The sequence below is a fragment of the Schistocerca gregaria genome, chromosome 3 (assembly GCF_023897955.1).
Source record: "Schistocerca gregaria isolate iqSchGreg1 chromosome 3, iqSchGreg1.2, whole genome shotgun sequence".
NCBI classification, from domain to species: Eukaryota; Metazoa; Arthropoda; class Insecta; order Orthoptera; family Acrididae; genus Schistocerca; species Schistocerca gregaria.
Window position 1 is genome coordinate 355,201,921 of NC_064922.1, and position 26,306 is coordinate 355,228,226.

General features: G+C 38.8%; 1 protein-coding gene across 5 annotated transcripts in view; it reads left to right on the forward strand.

Annotated features, from left to right (window-relative positions):
* LOC126356243 (tyrosine-protein phosphatase non-receptor type 4) overlaps positions 1-26,306 on the forward strand; it is a 172,249-nt gene that overhangs the window by 124,393 nt on the left and 21,550 nt on the right. For all 5 annotated transcript variants that reach the window (XM_050007069.1, XM_050007073.1, XM_050007070.1 and 2 more), the window contains exons 17-18: positions 20,764-20,996; positions 25,419-25,703. In XM_050007069.1, the coding sequence (XP_049863026.1) occupies positions 20,764-20,996; positions 25,419-25,703 (518 nt within the window). The remainder of the gene's footprint in view (positions 1-20,763; positions 20,997-25,418; positions 25,704-26,306) is intronic.

A 26,306-nucleotide genomic window follows, 5' to 3' on the forward strand; every position in this document is an offset into this window, starting at 1 on the left:
CACGTGCTTCATCTGGTTTGAATAGATTGCTTATTTTGCTTTGATCTGATAAGTGTCGTTTTCTTTGTTATAGGTGTTTACGTCACTCTAAGCTGAAAATGCATTACTGTACTGTGTCATGCATTGTTTGTCACATTCTGATAGTGCTTGTTTACGTCCTGTCGCTATTCGCGGCATGACTTGCTTTTGTGCACGCTACCGCCGCTTACAATTGGGGGGGGGGGGGGGGTTACCTACACTGCTGCTTTCTTTGATAATGATCAACAAGAACCAAATAATAGACTCCGTATGATAGAACATGGTCTGAATGAGAGTTGGCGAAAATTTTTCTGCATTTGAAAATCTTTGCGGCCACTTCTTTTGTACAACAAATTCTGCACAGAAATTAGTCACATTAGATTTAAAAATCTAGTCAGTTGCCGTGCTTCATTTCTGACTGTATCACTATTAGGCATAAGAATAATAATACGAATATAAACATGACACGTTACATATATTCTTCCGCATTTGCTGTTGTCTCACTCTAGTTTAGTAGTTTATTAGGCAGACAGTATTTAAATGAGATAGCAGCAAACACGAAAGAATACACAGCAAAATGTTTATATTTGCATTATTCTTATGGTGAAGAGAATACTGCATGTAGATTTGGCCATATTGACAAACATCCCAAACAGTCTTGCCAGTCAGATTTTTGTAGTACATTGAAATTCTGCTACATTCGAAGATGAACAATACGGAATTTGTATTTACTTCATTGGATAATGTATGAAAATGCAGTGGTCAAAACTTGGTGTGGAGAAAAAAAAGCTAGTCTTCCACCTTTTTTTAAAATTTATATACTGACGCAGAGGTTTTGGTGCCAATATTTATCGTTGGGCCTACAAAGCATGCCTGTGTAGCGCTACATATATTCGAAGGCAGAAGTTAATTGTGGCGGCACCTACCAACATTTTTCAGAACTTCAAATTGCTTTGCACTCGATTCTAAGCCACCGGCGGTTTTTTGGATTACAAAAACCAGAAAAAAAGTGCGGCTTAGATTCGAGTAAATACGGTAGGTCACTTTCAAAAGTGTTGCTTGCTTTGTTTGTGAACTGGTTACCACGGAATTTCCTTTTATTGAATTTCTTGATGCGTAGCATAATTTATATTTATTACACACTAAAGGAAATGTACTCCCACAAATATGTGTAGCACTTGGACAACAAACATTCAGTAACATGTTAACAAACTGCTTCAGCGAAAAAAAGTAAATACTAGCAAAGATAATCATTTACAGACACTAGAAACCTGCACTGTTACTGACATATACAATGTATCAGAAGTACAATCGCTGGAAACCGAAAGTTGACGGTTCTTTTTGAAATAATACTGGTTTCAGTAACAGAAATAAATGGGGCTTGGCGGCATACATGACTGTAACTTTAAAATTTGGTATAGATAGGTCATTTTTCATTTGAAATCTTATAATGTATATATTATAATCAGGAAAAGACTATAGAATTTAATAGTCATAAATGGTGGAAAAATCTATTTATTTTATTTTTTATTTTATAAGTAAATAGTGAAGGCAGCAGAGGATAAAGTAGGTAAAAAGATGAGGGCTGCTAGAAATCCTTGGGTAACAGAAGAAATATTGAATTTAATTGATGAAAGGAGAAAATATAAAAATTCAGTGAATGAAGCAGGCAAAAAGGAATACAAACGTCTCAAAAATGAGATCGACAGGAAGTGCAAAATGGCTAAGCAGGGATGGCTAGAGGACAAATGTCAGGATGTAGAGGCGTATCTCACTAGGGGTAAGATAGATACTGCCTACAGGAAAATTAAAGAGACCTTTGGAGAGAAGAGAACCACGTGTATGAATATCAAGAGCTCAGATGGCAACCCAGTCCTAAGCAAAGAAGGGAAGGCAGAAAGGTGGAAGAGTATATAGAGGGTCTATAAAAGGGCGATGTACTTCAGGGCAATATTATGGAAATGGAAGAGGATGTAGTGAGTCGAAACAGAGCCCCCGGAGTAGACAACATTCCATTAGAACTACTGACGGCCTTGGGAGAGCCAGTCATAACAAAACTCTACCATCTGGTGAGGAAGATGTATGAGACAGGTGAAGTACCCTCAGACTTCAAGAAGAATATAATAATTCCAATCCCAAAGAAAGCAGGTGCTGACAGATGTGAAAATTACCTAACTATCAGTTTAATAAGTCACAGATGCAAAATATTAACGCAAATTCTTTACAGACGAATGGAAAAACTGGTAGATGCGGACCTCGGGGAGGATCAGTTTGGATTCCATAGAAATGTTGGAACACGTAAGGCAATACTGACCTTACGACTTATTTTAGAAGAAAGATTAAGAAAAGGCAAACCTATGTTTCTAGCATTTGTAGACTTGGAGAAAGCTTTTGACAATGTTGACTGGAATACTCTTTCAAATTCTGAAGGTGGCAGGGGTGAAGTACAGGGAGCGAAAGGCTATTTACAATTTGTACAGAAACCAGATGGCAGTCATAAGAGTCGAGGGGTATGAAAGGGAAGCAGTGGTTGGGAAAGGAGTGAGACAGGGTTGTAGTCTCTCCCCGATGTTATTCAATCTGTATATTGAGCAAGCAGTAAAGGAAACAAAAGAAAAATTTGGAGTAGGTATTAAAATTCATGGAGAAGAAGTAAAAACTTTGAGGTTCGCTGATGATATTGTAATTTTGTCAGAGACGGCAAAGGACTTGGAAGAGCAGTTGAACGGAATGGACAGTGTCTTGAAAGGAGGATATAAGATGAACATCAACAAAAGCAAAACGAGGATAATGGAATTTAGTCAAATTAAATCGGGTGATGCTGAGGGAATTAGATTAGGAAATGAGACACTTAAAGTAGTAAAGGAGTTTTGCTATTTAGGAAGTAAAATAACTGATGATGGTCGAAATAGAAAGGATATAAAATGTAGACTGGCAATGGCAAGGAAAGCGTTTCTGAAGAAGAGAAATTTGTTAACATCGAGTATAGATTTAAATGTCAGGAAGTCGTTTCTGAAAGTATTTGTATGGAGTGTAGCCATGTGTGGAAGTGAAACATGGACGATAAATAGTTTGGACAAGAAGAGAATAGAAGCTTTCGAAATGTGGTGCTACAGAAGAATGCTGAAGATTAGGTGGGTAGATCACGTAACTAATGAGGACATATTGAATAGGATTGGGGAGAAGAGAAGTTTGTGGCACAACTTGACTAGAAGAAGGGATAGGTTGGTAGGATATGTTCTGCGGCATCAAGGGATCACCAATTTAGTATTGGAGGGCAGCATGGAGGGTAAAAATCGTAGAGGGAGACCAAGAGATGAATACACTAAGCAGATTCAGAAGGATGTTTGTTGCAGTAGGTACTGGGAGATGAAGATGCTTGCACAGGATAGAGTAGCATGGAGAGCTGCATCAAACCAGTCTCAGGACTGAAGACAAAAACAACAACAAGAAGTACTCTGTATCCTTAATGAAATTTGCAGGAAAGACCCTGGAACTAATGGTTAACAAACATCTGGTCTAGATGTTTAGAGGCTGGGCAGCTCCTTAATTGCTCTGTGTGGATTCAGGGGATTTAGACTTACCGTTGGCTACCTGAGGCCTGAGGTGTTTAATCAGTTGGCTTTCATAAGTAAACATTGCTGTCTTGGTATATTCTTTTGATATCAGTAAAGCATATGACACTGCTTGGAGTCAACAGTTTTCTAGGGCAGTTCCACCAGTAGGGCTTTCCTAATACCTGCCCATCTTCATAAGGTCTTTCCTTTTTAAATGCTTGTTGTCGAATTGTTACGAGCAGGACAATGGTGTTCTCAGGGCAGTGTTTTAAGTGTTATTTTCTTTGTCATAGCCATAAACAGTATCATATCTGTAGTAAGGAGTGCTGTAAGATGCAGTTTTCTGTTCGTACTCCAGTGCTGCAACAGTGATGATGTCAGTTGCAGTTTACAGTGCAGAGGTGAGAGGAGTGGGCTGTAAAGGTGGGTCATCAGCTTTCTGCTGATAAGTGTGTGTGTGTTTATATTGTTTCATTCATTTTAATCATTATCGTCACATTTCTAATAGACCTGATTTGCAGAGGGACACCATTCTACATTTTAAAGTCTCGGTGAGGTTTCTAGACCTTATTTTTTGAGTACAATCTCTCATGGTTCCCATATCTGAATGCCAGGACCCAGAAGGCACCACACAACTTAAAATGCTTTAGCCACAGGTCTTGGGGAGTGGACAGGGTGCATCTGGTCCAGTTTTATAGGAATTTCATGTGATGGCAGCTAGACAATGGGTGCACAGTGTGTGGATCAACAGGCCTTCTTATCTGAAGATTGTCACTTTCTACTGTGGGGGGGATTAGGCTGGCCATGGGTGATTTCAGGACCAGTCCTATATCCAGTCTCTGTGTTGGGGCAGGGGAACCACTACTCTCACCATCTGGCAGCTGCCGCTCCTGGTGGGTCAGGCCTGTAAGTTCCTCGCTGTTCTGAATTCACTGCATACCATGCTGTTGCTTGCCCATTGGTTTGTCCTTGTCCATTGGTCTGTCCTTTTCTCCAATGATCAGTGAGCAACAAGGCCATTTGGGGTCTGGTGCAATGGGTGCTGGATTCATCTGGTGTAGAGGATGTGCGACCCTAACTCCAGGGTTTTAACTGCCTGCCACTGTGGCTACTGCAGAGGTCCAGAGTAATTTTAGAGTGCATTACAGGAGATGTTGCACTCCTGCATTTGTTGTTTTTAATACACTATTTTATGACATTTTAGCTTGTTACCACACTACTCCGTAGCTGTACAGATGAGTATAAGCAGGGCGACTCCGTTGGTTACTCTGTTGTTGTGCCTGACCATGTCCTCAAGGTCTGACTGCCTCAAGACTTTACTGTATTTGAAACAGAATCATACACAATCTTGCTGGCCCTGGAGCAGACGAGATTTGTCTGTGTAGATTCCCTTAGTCCCCTTCACTCTCGATGAGACTTGTACTCAGCAGATAAAGTAGTCCAGAATATTCAGGTCACCCTCCTCCAGTTGCAAAGGCTGTGGAAGGAGGTGTCTTTCTGCTGGTTCCCAGGGCACAAAGGCATTGCAGGGAAGGAAAGAGAGGATGTAACATCCAAGGAGGTATGTCATGATCCTCAGTTAGTTCACTGTGGCATCCCCCTGCATGCTATCGCTTCCCTGTTGAGCTGCGGCAACTCATTTTCTGACAGATTTGCATTCTATTTTAGCTAACAATTAACCGAATGTGATAAGACTTAAAATTTTGTGAATTGTCTTATTTGTTTCCTAAAATTTTAGGGTGACATTTTTAATGTGTTATTGGTGTAGTCGGCTCATCTGTGTTTTTGGTAAGTGATCAGCCAGCCACACATTCACATGACTCTGTTTTAGTTTTCATCTCATATTCCTGAGTTTTACATAGCAGTTTTAGAACATGAGAACACTTCTAAAGCCATTTTCCATTGTGATGTGATTGTGCCGGTGATCATGGGTGAGATTGGGTGAAAGTGAATGCAGTTTTATCTCGAATTGGTTTTTATCTCTCTCTCCTCGCATTTCCTCCATTTTAACCACATTTAATTATACTCATTTCTTAAGGGCACTCATAACCTCATTGTTGGATGCCCCTGACACATACACATAATTACACACACACACACATGATCCCCATAGTTCCTGCTGTGTTCTGTGCCAGGACAGTGATCAGCAATAGCAGATTTTTTCTGGCTGCTCCATCTGGTGTGATGTCTGTCTTTAACAGTGCAGTGTATCTGGCCTGTGTAAGATTTTCTACACAGTTACAGAATTTGATGTATTTTTGATCTCTGTAGACATAGGTCATTTGCAGTAACAGTTTATGGTGGAAGACACACTTTATTCAATGTTGTTTGAATAACATGTCAATCTTAAAGGATACACATTGTGAAGACATGGTAGAAAAAAAATAGTCATGGAGTACTCCATTTCTTCTGATTGCTCTTGAGGTGTAGTGCTTGCTAGTCAAAATGCATTGCAAATACCAGTTCTGGACAAACACAGAACAGAGATGGATAAGCTCTTCTGATAAGCTCTTAGGATCTAAGATAACTCGAGCCCTATGTATTAGAGTATGTAATACACCACTGCATTGGGTGATGACAGCAAGTGCCTCGTAGATACAGGTCGGTCTGTGTACGTTCATGAAACACAGTGTAACCCAAGGAGCAGTCATCTTTTCTAAGAACTTTGACATCCAGGATTGGGAGGCTTCCATTTTTCTCCACTTCCATGGTGGAGCAGTCGCTCAAAGGCGTAAAGAGGTTTTAAAAATGGAAGAAGTGTTGCTGACCCATATGGCCGTACCACAAGCGTATTCTATACGTACCTCCAAAAGCCTATAGGTTTTAAAACTGCCTGATGAAGTGCTTTATCTTTGAAGTCTTCAATAAAAATTAGAGGGCGACTCATAGCAAGACTGCCAGTTTGCTCAAAATATTGGTCATTAAATAAAAAGTTAGTTGAGGGAAGCACTTCCTTCAAAAGATGTAACATGTCCTCTTCCAGATTAACTGTGAACAAAGGGGTCATATCCAAAATCTCTAATAAATTGTTTGGCTTGTGCCACAGGTTCTTTAGTTGTCATTTAAAATCCTTTGAATTCTGAATGTGATCTTGACATTTATGCACCAAATGGCTTGAAAGAGATGCCAGGCAATTTGTCAGGTAGTTTGTTGAGCCTCAGATATTGCTCACTGTGGGGTAAAGTAGATCTCCTCCTTTGTATCATTGACAGGTCATAAAGTGTTGATGGAAGTGACATTTGTACTATTGATCTCCTTTTCAGATGGTCAAGAAACTGGTTGATTTGAGTAATTCAAATATAGTAGGAATTAGTGAAGTGAAGTGTGATGGAAGGAAAAACATGGCTTCTGTTCAGGTGAATACAGGGTTACAAATACAAAATCAAGGAGGGGTAATGCAGAAGTAGGACTGAAGATGAATGGGAAAATAGTAATGTGTGTAAGCTACCAGTGAACACATCATAGCCAAGATAAACATGAAAGGAGATGGAACAAGAGGCAGATACACAAACATACACACAAAATTCAAGCTTTCGCAACCAAAGGTTTCTTCTTCAGGAAAGAGGGAAGGAGAGGGAAAGACAAAAGGATGTGGGTTTTAAGGGAGAGGGTAAGGGAGTCATTCCAATCCTGGGAGCGGAAAGACTTACATTAAGGGGGAAAAAAGGACAGGTATTCTCTCTCTCTCTCTCTCTCTCTAGCGCACGCGCACACACACACACACACACACACACACACACACACACACACACACACCCACCCACACCCATCTGCACATACACAGACACAAGCAGACATTTCTAAAGGCAAAGAGTTGGGGCAGAGATGTCAGTCGAGGCGAAAGTACACAGGCAAAGATGTTGTTGAAAGAAAGGTGAGGTAAGAGTGGCGGTAACTTGAAATTAGCGGAGGTTGAGGCCTGCGGATAACGAGAAGAGAGGATATACTGAAGGGCAAGTTCCCATCTCCGAAGTTCTGACAGGTTGGTGTTAGTGGGAAGTATCCAGATAACCCAGGTGGTGTAACACTGTGCCAAGATGTGCTGGCCATGCACCAAGGCATGTTTAGCCACACGGGGATTCTCATTACCAACAAACACTGTCTGCCTGTGTCCATTCATGCGAATGGACAGTTTGTTGCTCGTCATTCCCACATAGAAAGCTTCACAGTGTAGGCACCACTTTCTCCTTCAATAATATGTTGTGTTTTATCATTTCTCATTTGTTCTGGGGGGTGTGGGGGGGGGGGGGGGTGTTACAGGGAGCGGTAGAGGATGAGCATGTTGGGCTAAATAGAGCTAAGTACAGATAAAATTCTAAAAACCAAGTTTTAAATTCAAATGACAATTCAGTAATGTGCATACAGTGGAATCACATTAATACGTCCCTCATTACAGCATTTTGCTGCAAAGTACCTCCATTTTTGGAAGTCCCAGTCCCAATTGCATTAAATGCTTGTTAAAATGACTTGTTTGTACATTCTCCCTCCACAAATGGCACTTTCAATTTTTGCACTATCAGTACTGTTTGGCTGCAGTTTTTGCCATCAGGAGTTCTGGGAATGGGGGGAGCTGGACATTTGCATCTCCGGGGTTTAGAAGAATGCAGGAAGACAGTGCTGTTCAGTACTGGCAGCTTTATGCATTACCCAGATTGTCTGCTATGGTAGTTATGATGTGTGGAAGTAGTTAATATAGGTGGCAGTAGCCTTCCACCAAGTATCGATCGGAGGGTGGAGCGAACTTGTGGTGGCCAGATGATAAACTGAATGTTTATTGGTGTATAGCTCAGTCACTGGTGTTCTTTGTTCGTGCTTAGCGTTTGACTGACTCTCAGGCCGTGATTGTTTTGTGTTGAATGGTTTACATGTCATGAACAAAAATGCAGTTAGACAGTTAACAAAACAAAAATGAAACATTATTCAGGAAGTGGGCAAAAAATTACACGTGAAGCGTGTTGGTATTGCGTTTAAACTGAACATTCTTCCATCAACAATAAATGCAATAGTGGTGATCTGAGAAGTAATTGAAGCAGCACATTTGGAAGGAGGATTGTGTGACTGTCAGTTTCTAGAAGTGGGGAAACTGCTGTTGAAGTGTATAGAACAACATTGTGCTTAGAATACTTAAAGTAATGCTACTGTGGTTTGTGCTAAAGTGGTATATTTGGCACAAAATGTGACTCCACAAATTTCAAAGCATCCAGTAGTTGGATTGAAAGTTTCAAGAACCAACATAATGTATAAATGTCTTCAAAATTAGACTGGAAGTGTAAACATTGAGACTGATGGAGAGTATTTTTCCATGACTGAACAGTCATAGGAAGGTACAGCACCAGTGATGTTTTTAATGCAGAGGAAAAGGGCTTTTTCTTTCACCTTGGACCTGACATAACTTCAGAGGAGTGAAAAGCCACAGTGGAAGATTTAATAAAGAGAAGCTATCTGTCTTATTATGTTACTGTGAAACAATGAAAGTGAAACAGAATGGTTTGTTCCACTAATAATTGGAAAGGTAAAAAGTTCACAATGCTTTAAAAGGTTGTATATATTTTCGTGTAAATATACATCAGATGTGAAATTATGAGTACATCAACTTTTTTCAAACAGTTCTTGTGTTCATGGGATACAAGGTTGGTGTTACAAAAACCATCCTGTTCATTGACCAATTAGAAGTGCATCCCGTAGATATATCATATAGTGTAGTGTTTCTTCCTCCCAACTGCACAAACCACCTTCAAACCTTTGACCAGTGTATTACAAAACACACGAGGCTGGCCTGTCATAATACTACAATGAAAAAGGTAAAAATCTCGGATGGTATGCATTTTGTAAAAAATCTGGGCTTCAGTGCAAGAAAACAGTCAAAAACTACTTCAAGAATGCTAGCTTTCATCAGATACTTGCAGAAGATATCACACAAAAAAACAAAGGAATTTCAGCTGAACAGTAGCAGTAAATAATGGGCAAGAAGAAAATAATAGCTACCTTACCTTTTATGCATATGTTGAAAGCGACAAAGGCGTTGAGGTCAGTCAGTCTGTGACAACTGATGAAGTCTTGTTAGAATAAATGAGAGAAACATGAAGAAATTGAAGATGAGGTGAACCATAACCTTTGCCAGTTCTTACAATATCGAAAGCTTTTGAAGCAATGGACACAGTTGATCGATGTGTGTTGAGTTTTTAAGTTGATGAACATATTAAATAAGATAGACAATATTGTACTAAAATTAGTACAGAATAAAGTGTCAGCTGTTGCTATGTTCTTCAAACCTCTTAAGACAGAACTATGTATTGTATTGTACTACATTATGGTATAGTATGGCTAAGATGTACAATACACTAATAGTTTGTTAAAATGACAACCCCTGTTCGATTACCATTTGTGATTCACTAATGGAGCGACAAAAAAAAGAATGACATTAATTTGTGTTGAGAAATATTACTGAATTTGCAGTTTTAGTGTATTATTATATTTCCTACAACATGGGCCAGAGTTGTATTTTGACACTGGAGGCTACACTCCGACGTCATGTGACTTTCGTGGATTCCAGTTGGCCAATGACAGAAGTGCACACATCCAACACATTGGATTTAGCCAATGTCACCACTTTTAACACATTTTTGCTACTTGTATATTAACACATAATTTCGCGAATTGCTGGGTAGATGTTCTGAATGTGTTCCCAAAAAGGCTCATTTTGAACTATAATTCATTGAGATAGCATGGCATCAAGTGTGACATTTAGAGAGCACAAGTTCCCCAAATAGGGTACCATTAATTCTACATTTTCACTGATGAAAAAACTCAAATTGATACCACTGAGTAGTCTTTGGTGGTTCATTTTCCTTACTATGTTGTTTGAATGCTGTGGTCACTTAAAAAATGTGATAATGAAATTTCACTCTTAGATACAGTCAGAAAGGGGGGAGGGAGGTTTCAAAGTGCAAGTAGGCTTTAATACTTATGCTCCAAGGGTTCTGTACAAACTTAATTATTTGCGTAGATAGTTGATATATAGGTTTTGATGAGTGAATTTGCGAATATCAAAATATCTACATCTACATCCATATCTTGAAAGCCACTGTTCCCAACATGGCAAAGAGTACCACATACTACAAGTAATGTCCTTTCCTGTTCCAGATGCAAATAAAGAGAGGGAAAAACGACTGCCTAAAACACTTTGTATGTGCCCTAAATTTTCGCATCTTATCTTTTGTGGGCCTTACGAAAAATGTACATTATCAGCAGTAGAATCGCTCTGCAGTTAGCCTCTAATGCTGGTTTATCTAAATTTCCTCAATAGTGTCTCATATTGTGAAAAGTGTGTCGTCTTCGCTCCAGGCATTCGTAATTGAGTTCATGAAGAAACTCCATAATATCTGCAGTCTGATCAAACCTGCCAGTAACAAACCAATCAGCAAAGTGCTGAAGTGTGTCCATGTATTCCTTTAATCTAACATGGTGGGGATCCTAAACACCCGAGCAATACTCAAGAATGGGTCACACTATCATTATACATGCTGTCACCTTTACAAATGAGCCACATTTTTCCAGAGTTCTTCCAATAAAACCCAAGTTGAACATTTGTCCAAAGTACTACCAATCTGACATGTTCATTCCATTTCATTTTGCTTTGCAGAGTTACACCAAGATATTGAATTGATGGGGCTCTATCAAGCAGCAACTTACTAGTATTCGAACACTACATGATTGTTTCTCCTACTCATCTGCATTAACTTACATCTTTCTACGTTTAGGACAAGCTGAAATTAATCACACTAACTAGAAATTGTGGCTATGTAATCTTGTTTACTCCTACAACCACTGAACGACACCTTCCCATACACCGTAGCATCACCAGCAAACAGTTGTTAAGTGCTGCTCACCCCATTTGTCAATAATTTATGTGTACAGAGAATAATAATGATCCTATCACACTTCCCTTGGCACTCTTGATGGTACCCTTGTCTTTGAACACTTGCCATCGAGGACAACATAAATGGCTCAATGTTTACATCACCAAAGGACCACAGACCTTAGTATTTGACATCAGTTTCATCTTCGTACTTCTACTTGTTCCTGAAAAGGTTGCGTTTTTATTAATTGAGGTATGTGAAAGTAGTACACTTTAGGATAGTACATGATCCATATTATATGCGAAAGTGTTTCAGAGATGTGATTTTTTTTCCTTAAAATTAACTCTTTCTATAGTTTAAGAGTAATTTTTAATCAATTGAACAATGCAGTAGAATTTGTGTTCAGGCCTTTAATCATCATGAGCAGTTCTACATGCTTAGGCATGTTTTATATAAGTCATGAGCATGAAGTTATGATACCTTCACCATGCTTCCTGAATTTGGATAAGTTTCATGATGAGTTGCTACTTTGTTGAAATTGTACTGTTCCTCAACTTTTGCTTGGCAATTGCCTATAGATTCTGCATAAGTTTCATGTGTGAGCTTTTTCCAATCCATGGAAAAGTTTTCTCATTGCTTAACCTAAGTACTGAGTAACTAACTAATTCTCTGCTAATAAGCCTGAAAACCATGGAGGCACAACCAGTCCATACTTCTCTGGGGACTTCAAGTCTTGACTGGTAGCTCTTCTGTTGTCTTTGGTCATCTGAATAAGTTTGCGTTGATTTCATGCGGTCTATTTGCTCTTGCATCCACATCCACATTTCCCTTGTCGGACATGACTGAAGTTAAGGCCTTGCTTTGCTGTCTGAAAAATGCTGTGTACAGTTTTTGAATACAGTAACAACTTTGTCACAACTTTTCTTCGCAAAGGGTCTCTTCTCTGACTCATTAAAAAACTGGTAAACAAGATAATGAAGAAATATAGATATGGTGGTGCTGGTAGTGATTAAACAAAAGACACCAGTCAATCTGGAAGGAGAGCCTCAAGTGGGGTACATTAGAGTGCCAGCCCTGTAGCCCTGATCTCTAGCCATCTGAATATCACACATTTGGTCCCTTAAAAGTGTTGAAGTGTCAACAGTTCCTCTCACATGAGGATACGCGGCAAGCGGTAACAAACTTCTACGTGCTTCAGGACATTGTGTTGGCAGTTTTGTGTGGTACAGCTAAAATACGAATATACACATATTTTATTATGAATTTAAGATAAAACACACAGAGAGCATCTTCCAAACGAATTAAACTCTCCCTAAAATAGCAACAACCATGAAGTCAGCACCACTAAAAAAACAATTATCTGCTTAAGCAGGGCTGCCAAGTGTTTACCCCGTAGTGCTACCAGTGATGAAGTTAAAGGTTGCCGCATACATTAAATTGAGTGAAGTTCCCAGTATCATGTGGGTCAATGATTCTAGAGTATGGAGAGCTAGAAAATATAAAACTTTTTGTTCTGAATCTTGTAATTTTCACATTTCTATACAATACATTTTCTTAAGTCAAGCCATTAAATTATTCACTGTTGACTCACTTCGGAATTTCATTCTTCATGTTCAAAGAAGTGAACGTGGATAGTGTAACTATAATGTAATTGAACAGATAAAAAATACTCACCAAGCAATGGGAGGAGCACACGCATATAAAAGTTATTAAAGTTTGCAAGTTTTTGGAGCCAGTGGTTCCTTCTTCTGATAAAAGGGTTGAAGGGGAATGAAGAGGGATGACGGAAAAGGACTGGTGAGGTTTAGGAAAAGGGGTAGAGTCCAGAAGAATTTGCCCAGAACCTTGAGTCAGGGGAAAATTACTGGACGAGAGGAGAAGGGAGGTCTGTCCTTCTCATACCGTCTGGTAAGCCTCCTGTGGCCAAGGGTTCTGGGTGACTTTTCCAAACTCCACCTTTTTTCCTAAAACTGACCAGTTCTTTTCTGCTACCCACTCCCTTCCTCTTAAACCCTTCTGCTGGAAAGAGTAGTCACTGGTTCCATAAGCTTCCATACTTTTTCCTGTCACCACATGGTGAGCAGTTTTTTTCCCCCCTCCAGATATTGTAACTGATACACATCATAATAGCCTAGAAGATAATGAATTTTTGTTATATCTGTGTGTTTATTTGGCTGTACCATGTTATGCTTCCTTTAGCAAAGAATAACCGAGAGCAAAATTGATAATTTTGAACAGTGAATGCCATGAATAATGAAGCTTTGAACATTGTTTAGAGTAACTGGCTTCTGTAGCAGATACCCCAGTTTGCATCAGTGACTTGTATTTCTTCTTGTTTAGCTTTGTTAGTGTTTTTCTCCACTGCTGAACAGTGCCTCCATCCCCTCTTTGTCTTGTTATTCTTGTAAAATTACTGGTTCATTTACTGATAGTCTATTTACTTTTATCTATTTTTCTTCCATCAGCACTTCTTAATTATTTTTACTCATTTACTTATTATCTATTTTCCTTATACACTATTTACATTTTCAAAGAGGGATGTACTGTCCCCGGGTAAGGCTAGCAGTACCATTTCTCTTTTAAGGCACTAGATGTCTCCCTCTGGCTGTCTCCATTCCCTGCTACCCTCTCTCGGCGTTATTTTATATTAATACTACCACTTAGCGTCACCTTTTTGCCGCTAGATGGCTCGCGCTGGCTGCCTCCAGCTGTTGTATTGTTGTCACATACTGTCAACTAGATTTCATTCAGTTTTGCACCACAACATTTCATAAGGATTGGCAGTGAGAAATGTGCTTTCTCTCATTGCCTGAGTATTAGTAGACCTGTTTTCCTTCATGCTCCCTTATAATAACATGGTATGGTCATGTGTTTTGATAAACCAAATTCTCTCTGTGATGATTAATTCTTTAAATTAGAAACCTGTAATGGCGCTGTTTAAGTAAATTGAATCTAAACAAAATTTTAGTTGGTTGGTGGTGTATGAGGGGAAACATTCTTTATCACATAACATTTATTTTTGTTATCGTAAGTGATTAGTGTGAACAACAGATGTGAAGAACACTTGAAGAGAACATTAAAGAACCCCCCCCCCCCCCCCCCTCCCAATGTGTGGTGGTGTTTTCTTCCAACAGGAAACATTTTGAGCAATGACGACGAAATAAGAGAAATTTTGATACGAGGTATACTTCATTTTGATATCTTTCTTCAGTTGAATACAGTTTTTGACCACAAAAGCCCATTTAGTCATTGTGACTGGGTCATACGCTACCTAGGACAGACAAAATAAGATTAGAAAAGTAAAATTATGTGAGTCATATCGATGCTCATTTTTGAAAGAAAAAAAGGGAGCTTTGCGACCCCTTTAATTCTGGCAGGAAATACTACGGAACACAATAACATAAAAATTGTGATCCAGCCTGAGAGTTTCATAGAGTCCGTTCAAAAATTGTCTCTGAAATTGTTTTACATAGTCATTAATTCTGGACCTACCCGTGGTCTAGGGGTAGCGTCTTTGATTCATAATCAAAATGTCATCGGTCCCGAGTTCGATCCCCGCCACTGCCTAAATTTTGATAAATAATCAGCATTGGCGGCCGAAGACTTCCGGCATAAGAAGTCAGCCTCATTCTGCCAACGGCCTTGTCAAAGGGGCGGGGGAGCGGATAGAGGTTCAGGGCACTCTCTTGTCCTAGGGGTGGGAAATTGCCCCTAAAGGCGGAAGAATCAGAAATGATCAACGACATGAGGATGCAGAAGGCAATGGAAACCACTACATTAAAGACACGTAACGTGTATCCACAGGACATGTGGCCTCTAGTTGAAGAAGTGTCATGATGATCTCTCCATTGGCAAAAGATTCCGGAATAGTCCCCCATTCGGATCTCCGGGAGGGGACTGCGAAGGGGGAGGTTACCATGAGAAAAAGAGTGAATAATCAACGAAAGGATAATGTTCTAAGAGTCGCCCCGTGGAATGTCGGAAGCTTGAACGTGATAGGGAAACTAGAAAATCTGAAAAGGGAAATGCAAAAGCTCAATCTAGATATAGTAGGGGTCAGTGAAGTGAAGTGGAAGGAAGAAAAGGATTTCTGGTCAGATGAGTATCGGGAAATATCAACAGCAGCAGAAAATGGTATAACAGGTGTAGGATTCGTTATGAATAGGAAGGTAGGGCAGAGGGTGTGTTACTGTGAACAGTTCAGTGACCGGGTTATTCTAATCAGAATCGACAGCAGACCAACACCGACAACGATAGTTGAGGTATACATGCTGACATCGCAAGCTGAAGATGAACAGATAGAGAAAGTGTATGAGGATATTGAAAGGGTAATGCAGTATGTAAAGGGGGACGAAAATCTAATAGTCATGGGCGACTGGAATGCAGTTGTGGGGGAAGGAGTAGAAGAAAAGGTTACAGGAGAATATGGGCTTGGGGCAAGGAATGAAAGAGGAGAAAGACTAATTGAGTTCTGTAACAAGTTTCAGCTAGTAATAGTGAATACCCTGTTCAAGAATCACAAGAGGAGGTGGTATACTTGGAAAAGGCTGGGAGATATGGGAAGATTTCAATTAGATTACATCATGGTCAGACAGAGATTCCGAAATCAGATACTGGATTGTAAGGCGTACCCAGGAGCAGATACAGACTAAGATCACAATATAGTAGTGATGAAGAGTAGGCTGAAGTTCAAGACATTAGTCAGGAAGAATCAATACGCTAAGAAGTGGGATACGGAAGTTCTAAGGAATGACGAGATACGTTTGAAGTTCTCTAACGCTATAGATACAGCAATAAGGAATAGCGCAGTAGGCAACACAGTTGAAGAGGAATGGACGTCTCTAAAAAGGGCCATCACAGAAGTTGTGAAGGAAAACATAGGTACAAAGAAGGTAGCTGCGAAGAAACCATGGGTAACAGAAGAAATACTTCAGTTGATTGATGAAAGGAGGAAGTACAAACATGTTCCGTGAAAATCAGGAATACAGAAATAAAAGTCGCTGAGGAATGAAATAAATAGGAAGTCCAGGGAAGCTAAGACGAAATGGCTACAGGAAAAATGTGAAGACATCGAAAAAGATATGATTGTCGGAAGGACAGACTCAGCATACAGGAAAGTCAAAACAATCGTTGGTGACATTAAAAGTAACGGTGGTAACATTAAGAGTGCAACGGAAATTCCACTGTTAAATGCAGAGGAGAGAGCAGATAGGTGGAAAGAATGCATTGAAAGCCTCTATGATTTGTCTGTTGTGATAGAAGAAGAAACAGGAGTCGGTTTAGAAGAGATAGGGGATCCAGTATTAGAATCTGAATTTAAAAGAGCTTTGGAGGACTTAAGGTCAAATAAGGCAGAAGGGATAGATAACATTCCATCAGAATTCCTAAAATCATTAGGGGAAGTGGCTACAAAACGACTATTTACATTGGTTTGTAGAATATATGAGTCTGGCGACATACCATCTGACTTTCGGAAAAGCATCATCCACACAATTCCGAAGACAGCAAGAGCTGACAAGTGCGAGAATTATTGCACAATCAGCTTAACAGCTCATGCATCGAAGCTGCTTACAATAATAATATACAGAAGAATGGAAAAGAAAATTGAGAATGCGCTAGGTGACGATCAGTTTGGCTTTAGGAAAAGTAAAGGCACGAGAGAGGCAATTCTGAAGTTACGGCTAATAATGGAAGCAAGGCTAAAGAAAAATCAAGACACGTTCATAGGATTTGTCGACATGGAAAAAGTGTTAGACAGTATAAAATGGTGCAAGCTGTTCAAGATTCTGAAAAAAGTAGGAGTAAGCTATAGGGAGAGACGGGTCATATACAATAGGTACAACAACCAAGAGGGAATAAGAAGAGTGGACGATCAAGAACGAAGTGCTCGTATTAAGAAGGGATTAAGACAAGGCTGTAGCCTTTCCCCCGTACTCTTCAATCTTTACATCGAGGGAGCAATGATGGATATAATAGAAAGGTTCAGGAGTGGAATTAAAATACAAGGTGAAAGGATATCAATGATACGATTCGCTGATGACATTGCTATCCTGAGTGAAAGTGAAGAAGAATTAAATGATCTGCTGAACGGAATGAACAGTCTAATGAGTACACAGTATGGTTTGAGAGTAAATCTGAGAAAGACGAAGGTAATGAGAAGTTGTAGAAATGAGAACAGTGAGAAACTTAACATCAGGATTGACGGTCACGAAGTCAATGAAGTTAAGGAATTCTGCTACCTAGGCAGTAAAATTACCAATGACGGATGGAGGAAGGAGGACATCAAAAGCAGACTCGCTATGGCAAAAAAGGCATTTCTGGCCAAGAGAAGTCTACTAATATAAAATACCGGCCTTAATTTGAGGAAGAAATTTCTGAGGATGTACGTCTGGAGTACAGCATTGTATGGTAGTGAAACATGGACTGTGGGAAAACCGGAACAGAAGAGAATCGAAGCATTTGAGATGTGGTGCTGTAGACGAATGTTGAAAATTAGGTGGACTGATAAGGTAAGGAATGAGGAGGTTCTACGCAGAATCGGAGAGGAAAATGTGGAAAACACTGATAAGGAGAAGGGACAGGATGATAGGACAGATTAGATTAGATTAGATTAGATTAATACTTGTTCCATAGAACAGGAATACGACACTTCGTAATGATGTGGAACGTGTCAGGTTAAAGAAAGATGCCTGTAAAAGATACTACATTACACAAAATATTACATGACACTAATGCTTAAGTTAGTTTTTTTCCCTCCCTTAATTTATATCTAAAAATTCAGCCAATGAGTAGGAGTTGTCATCTAGAAATTCTTTTAATTTATTTTTAAATGTTGGTTGACTATCTGTCAGGCTTTTGATGCTGTTTGGTAGGTGACCTAAGAATTTTGTGGCAGCATAATTTACCCCCTTCTGTGCCAAAGTCAGATTTAACCCTGCATAGTGAAGATCATCCTTTATCCTGGTGTTATAGCTATGCACACTGCTATTACTTCTGAACTGGGCTGGATTATTAACAACAAATTTCATAAGTGAATATATATACTGTGAGGTTACTGTGAGGGTCCCTAGATCCTTAAATAGATGTCTGCAAGATGACCGTGGGTGGGCTCCAGCAATTATTCTGATTACACGTTTTTGAGCAATGAATACTTTTCTACTCAACGATGAATTACCCCAGAATATGATACCATACGAAAGCAGTGAATGAAAGTAGGCATAGTAAGCTAATTTACTGAGATTCTTATCACCAAAATTTGCAATAACCCTAATAGCATACGTAGCCGAACTCAGACGTTTTAGCAGACCATCAATGTGTTGCTTCCAGTTTAACCTCTCATCAATGGACACACCTAAAAATTTTGAAAATTCTACCTTAGCTACAGACTTCTGTTCAAAGTCTATATTTATTACTGGAGTTGTGCCATTTACTGTATGGAACTGTATATACTGTGTTTTATCAAAATTTAAAGAGAGTCCGTTTGCTGAGAACCACTTAATAATTTTGTGAAAAACATCATTTACAATTACATTACTTAGTTCTTGGTTTTTGGATGTTATTACTATACTTGTATCATCAGCAAAAAGAACTAACTTTGCATGCTCATCAATATGGAATGGTAAATCATTTATGTATATCAAGAACAGTAAAGGACCTAAGACTGAACCCTGTGGGACCCAGTGCTTGATAGCCCCCCAGTTTGAGGAATCAGCTGTTGTATCAACATTACATGAACCACTTATTTCAACTTTCTGCATTCTTCCAGTTAAGTATGAATTAAACCATTTGTGCACTGCCCCACTCAAACCATAATGATTTAGCTTAACTAAAAGAATTCCAAGATTTACACAGTCAAAGGCCTTTGAGAGATCACAAAAAATACCAATGGGTGATGTCTGGTTATTCAGAGCATTTAATATTTGATCAGTGAAAGTGTAAATAGCATTTTCTGTTGAAAAGCCTTTCTGAAAATCAAACTGACATTTTGTTAGTACTTTATTTTTACATATATGAGAGGCTACTCTTGAATACATTACTTTCTCAAAAATTTTTGATAGAGCTGTCAGAAGAGAGATTGGGCGATAGTTGTCGACATCCGACGTATCCCCCTTTTTATGCAATGGTTTTACAATGGCATATTTCAGTCTATCAGGGAAAACACCCTGCTCCAAAGAGGTATTACATATGTGGCTGAGAATCTTACTTATCTGTGGGGAACAAGCTTTAAGTATCTTGCTAAGACATGAGGGAATGACTTCCATGGTACTAGAGGGAGGTGTAGAGGGCAAGAATTGTAGAGGAAGACAGAGATTGGAATACGTCGAGCAAATAATTGAGGATGTAGGTTGCAAGTGCTACTCTGAGATGAAAAGGTTAGCACAGGAAAGGAATTTGTGGCAGGCTGCATCAAACCAGTCAGTAGACTGATAACAAAAAGATTCTGGAATGCTATTTTGCTTGTTGATAGGGTCTAAGAATTTGTAGCTATGAAAATGTTTGAAGTTCCCCTAACATTGCAAACATGTAATTTTGAACCTCATTTGTTGCCAAACATTGTTGTCTTGTATTTCTTCATGGATGGTTTTCCAATCCATTATCACACACACCACTTTTAAATATGTTTGCCTGTCGGCCAGCGTGTAAATTACAGATGATTTTTTTACCTCACTTTCATTTACAGAAGATAGGGACATTTAGTTCACTGTAGAAGTTTGCTAGTGGACCCAACTTCAAATTATATGCCTGTAACTGAAAAATTCCGTTACTGGAACTCCTGTATTCGAGTGTCAGGCTAACTGTTTTACGCATAGTGTTGTTTTTGAATAGGCACCTGCCACTGAAGATGAAAAAATAAATAAATAAAAGTTCCCTTTGTTCATAAAATATGTTGACGCTCACTAACTACTGCACCACTGTGTGGATCTTGGGAGCACAAAACTGTTGCCTGAGCTTGTACGCTTGCAGTCTTTGGTGTGGTGTTTGGATTACCTTTATGGACAGACTTGGATCATTTTACCTTGCATGTATCGTGACAAAATTTATATTCTATGGTGTCAACCAAAAGAATGTTTATTGCAGTAAATGTAAAACATGATCAGAAAAATTGTGCATTGGAATCTGTAGAAGCATCTGTTTATATAAGTAAGTAGGTGCTCAGCGAAAAATTGATTCTTATTCAGTTGTATTTCTGAATTTTTGTTTCACTTTTGTTTGTTTGTTTCTGAGTATAGAATAAATGTATTGGCTCCAGTTCACACACTATAGGAAAGTTGAGAATCACAATGAGCATGTCTCATTAAATACCAACTAAATATAGCTATTTCTTTCAGGTCCTTTGCCAGGAACAGTTGCTGATTTTTGGCAGATGGTTGTGGAAGCTCAGAGCACTCTAATTGTAATGGTAACTCCAGTTGTGGAACGGGGTCGCATAAAGTGTCACAAATACTGGCCTGCTCTAACACAAACTTTGGAATTATCTCATCTACACATCACATGTACACGAGAGGAGACTGAACCTACAGGCAGCTTCATATTCAGAGAATTTCGACTCACCAATCTAGAGGTAAAGTAATTTTGCCCATTCACTTGTTAGCCAGTTGCTTCAGTGCCAGCACAATAGTAGGGTATCTTAATGTGAAAGTGAGTGCATGTCATATGCATTTAATGTGTTACCGTATAATCTGTAGTTAAATTTGGTAGAAAATTTTTCAGTCTACATTCATGAACGGAATTAAATAAGTTACCATGTTTGAGGAAGGCCCGAATAAAAATACTGTGGGATCATAAAGATGAATAGGAAGAATCAGTAAGGCAGAATCCAGTTTGATTTGTATGAATATTAAATAAAAGATGCAAAAGAATGGATAAGGAAAGGTGCTGTTGGCATAATTACTTCTGATTGTTAGTAGAATATTTCTTGCCAAGTGGAGAAATGCAAGTAAGCCAAGCACAGAAATTGCTTTTCAGACATTGCAGATGGACCTGTGCCAACAGACACCATAGTTTACTATGCTTGAAAAATAAATGGAAAAAAATACATAAAGCAGGGATATGGCTTCAGCATACAAAAAGTACCAAACATGACCTATGCCTGAGATGACACATATCACCCACGTGAGCTTTTGATGAGGCAGGAACCACAAGACCTGCAGTAGAATGCCATTCTATTTAATTTCCTGTACTATCTTTGCCATAGTGATGAGAAAACTTATTTGGCAATGAAATAGGAACAATCTTTTGTCAAGCTGCTTGAATGCAGAGAACGGAGCAACAAAGAAATGTGACATCGTGTCAACATTTGTGGGTTCACTGGTTGGTGAAAAGTGAATCTCATAATTGTAGATGCTGTGACATGATCTCGTTTTATTTACTATGTTGCAATAGACCCAAAATAGTTAAAGTGTGACTAGTGATCCATTTGAAGGTGTGGCTGGAATTTTGCACAATAATTTATTTTCTTCGAGGAGGACAAGTTTTGTGGTATAGGCTAGTTGTCAGTGGGGGCTAAAAATATATACTTGATACATCAAGGAATAGGCCGAGTTGCTTAAGATATATTGCAACAATCCATGGGTGCTAATAATATTGAATACTAATTGTTAGAAATGGTAAGGCTGAGGGTGTGTTGATCATTTCCAACACTGTGAGCCTTTATCAAGAGGTATTTGTAAGTATGCATTGGTTAGATCGGTCTTGAAGAGCGTTCACCTACAGGCTCGTATTGATAGTTGCTTCGAAGTCACCAGGGGGAGAGGGGTAGTTTGTTTGGGTTTCTCGATGATAGCCAACAGTGTGCCACCTTTCTTGGCGTGCTTGGTTTGATAATGTATTCTTGTTTAGGCTGGTCTAGCTCAGATTTCATACTTACAAAAAGTTGGAGCAAACTATGCAAGGAAAAGTTGTCAGGGTCTTAGATATTAAAGGAATCATTTAGAATTTTTCTCAACCCTGACCCAGTGGAAAAGAGGTCTTATAATTATTTGCAGAGGGTACTTGTGGGCTGAAAAGGTATTATTTGCAAAATTGTAAATAAAAAACAATAAGTCATCTAAGCCAAAAACTCAGTTGTTGGCTGTCGAGTAATGCTGCTGCTGTCTGTTCTCTCACAATGTGTAAAACAGTTCTGTTATGAAGGTAATACCTGAGATAGCAGTGTGTAGATGCTACTGTGCTAAATTAGAGGAGGAATCTGTGAAAAGAACTGAACTCAGACGTTGCGAAACCTGTACTGTTGCTACATTTTTAGGGAGCTGTAATTGCGAACTTCTGGTCATAATTAATTCAAATGCCTGTGCTGTTGACAACTCTTACTCGAAAGTAGATTTGGCAGAAAAGAATGCTTTGTGGCAGATTTCCTAGTCAGAGCAAATCAGGTAATCATTCCATGAATAAGGCACTCTGCATAGGAATGTTTACAGTGAAAACTATCCTCCTGGCTGAGGCTGCAAATGTCAGTTGCTCACATTAACCCTTTAACTTCTGGTGACTTTTAGTATTTCTGGAGCAACAGAAAAATATTTGACAGGAAAATTGTAGTCTAGGATGATCCAGAACAGAAGGAAAGTATTCAACAGGAATACTGCGACTTCAGACGTGAAAACAGGAGAAATTACATCCAATGCTAAAGTCATTGGGCTTGTGAATTTGTCCGAAAATAATAGTGCTGAATGTACACATCCACGTTGCCTGCAGCTGGAGGGTTAAACAAGATCTCTTGGCTTTTTTTCCCCATGCTGGTGGTCTAACATGACATGGCACTTTCACTAAAAGTGGTTCCTTGACAGGCTATGGATTCCATATATTGGGGTCTATCAATAAGGAAGTTTGTTCCTAAAGCAAACTGCAGTCTAAGCATGGTTAAAACACTATCGGAGGATTTGTGTTGTTAATCTTGAGTGCAGCAAAATGCTGGTGCTGCCAGTGAATCTTCTAGTTAAAAACATCCCATGTCTTGGGGAAGAGTGGGAATGCAGGCTGGGACATGCTACTCCATGGCACCAGTTCCTGAGGCAGCTGTTGTTGTAGTAATTCCATATAATGCCGAGGCAACTGCTCCTGTTATGCCTAAATTTGCTAAAGTTGTTCAGCCTGCCGTTCCAAGTACTTCAGCAAAGCAGAGTCCATATCAACTAATGTTGCAAATGCACAGAATTCCATAACCTGTGGTTGCAACTCTACTGGCTCAGTTGCCAGTTATTGCAGAAATATGTTACGCAAGAAGTGACAGTGCAGCCAGTAACAAGCAGGTCATTACGAACAGCACAGTTGTCACTCTCAAAAATTTAACAAGGTAAGTCGTGGGGAATTACAATGTCATTATCAGGTTTAAGTGCTGACCCAAATAGGTGCCATTGGAAAATCCAAGTCTGCAGTACACTAGCAACAATAGTGTCAGGTTGAGATGTCAATGAGGAAGTGGCAGAGTTGGCACTATTTTGCCTTGTGTACCGATGAGGTGAGAGGGCTTGTCTACTGGAGATAATTCCCCATTAACAGGGTGAGGTCCCTAATGACGTGATAGACTTTTTGAAATTGTCTTTACAGTTGCGAAAGTTAAGGACGCAAGGACTGCTCCCTGCAGCCATTCAACCTGGTGAGCCCTCGTTTATTAGTAATTAAAGGAGGAAAAAAATTGGAATTATGCTTGATGTTCTATAGCTGTGAAAAAGTAAATTTCAGCAGATCAGTTGCATAGCATCATGATTAAGGTGTCAGCCTCCCAGTTTGAAACCCATTGGGTGCTGACTTTTTTAAATTTCATTTCTACTATTTTTATTACTCTGTATTTTTGACCATGTAATTCCACTCATTTTCTGCGTTCATCACTCATTTCTTACATTACTAATTTTGTTTTCTTTAAAATCATTTCTTTTGTCTGAATCTTCATATGTGTTTCTTTGTCCAATTAGTGCAATTCAAAAAATGTATATACTGTTAGGAAACATACATTTTCGACACCATTGCACAGTCAGTATGAATAATTACTTCATCTTTTGTTTTTTAACCGATACATTAGTAGTTTCAAACATTTAAATAAATATTATGATAGGTAAATAAGAAAGAATTAAATTAATATGGGCAAAGATTCCAAGTAATAAATATTATGATAGGTAAATAAGAAAGAATTAAATTAATATGGGCAAAGATTCCAAGTAGAAAAAATGAAAAGAAGAAAAAAAATGAGAGCAATTGAAAAAGTTATTACCATGATGTGATACAGGAATAGAAATCAAAAAATTACATCTAACCCCGTTAATTGAATAAAAATAATAACTATGTCATTTTGATAAGGATTTAAAAATAAAAACAGATAGCAGCCAATGAGTTTTGTGCCGACCACCTTTTGCATAGGCGGCCAAAACCTTAAACATCATGCTGTGCAACTGATGTACTGCATACTTCATAATCACAACCATAGAATATCATGCAAAATTTCGAAATTTATGTCATTGATTACTCGCAAACAAGGGCTCACCAGGGTGAATGGCTGCAGGGTGTGATAACAGAGGCCTAAACCTATACCGCCGCATAGAAGTAAAACACATTTGCACACACATGCACAATGTTTACTCAGTTGGAATTACTAGCTGTAATTTAAGAGTGCATAATTTATGTGATATTAATTTTTGCAATTAAGGGAGTTATGTATCCTTAGAAGGTTCTTTCCTGCAATAAAACGTATTTAGATTACTTAAGAAACAAATTCAGAATGCTTATAAGTATTTCATAAGGAACTGAGCCAGACAAATATGAATTCTGTAATCTTTTCCATGAAATAAAGATGTTGATAATAATGATAGAGGAAAGATTTGGCAGTCATTTGGTGACGAGACAGGCACCTAGACATTGTATTTCTATATTTAGCATACAGTTTTCCATTACTGAATTCATTATGTTGAGTAATATAAAATGTCGTTCCTCACTTAGTTTAGAATATAAATGATTTTGAAATAGATCATTGTGCACTGATACTACTTGGCAACAGACTGAAGAGGAGCGGCACATCAGCCACATGCAGTACTTGGCATGGCCAGACCATGGTGTTCCTGAGGATCCCACTCAGTTCCTGGAGTTCACAATGCGTGTGCGCAAAGCTCGGACTGGAATGGTTGAGCCCACCATTGTCCATTGCTCTGCTGGGATAGGTCGTACTGGAGTTCTTATTCTCATGGAAACTGCAATGTGCCTAATTGAAGCTAATGAACCAGTTTATCCTCTTGATATTGTACGAGCTATGAGAGATCAACGTGGGATGATGATACAAACAGCGGTAAGAAACTAAAAATATCAGTTTCTGTTCAGTTAATAGATTGCGTAACTGTGTAGAACTTTTGTTGCTGAGATTAACAATTTTTTGTTCTCATTATAGATTTTCTTTAGAAAGTAATAATTTACTTCACATTCAGATGTCTCCTATTGTATTTAGTACTGTTGTATGCAAGACATTTATTAACACCAGAGAATTAAGAGTTACTTGATCTTGCCAATTTAATACCTTCCTGCACCTCGAAAGTGTTTACAGTGAAAATAAAAGTAATACCACAGTTTAAGATATATTGTCTTATGCTCATTTTAGTTCTTCACTGAGGTGGCAATGCACCAAGCAGCCAGAAATCCTGATTGTTGTCTAGGGCATGGTGTTTTACAAATTGTAGTGTCGAAAAAAATTTTTCTCCACCTCCTGTTAGGTATCAACAACTATTTCTGGAAGCCTCATGTGAAGAGTCCTGAATTTATTCAGGGTATTTTAGTCTTTAGTGTAGTGACCTGCGGTCAGCAGGAAAAAACTAACAATCTAGTTTGAACACGCTTTATTATAATAAAAAAAAGCCTTCATGGCACGCACTAATTCCCAAATGCAAGAACAATAAGA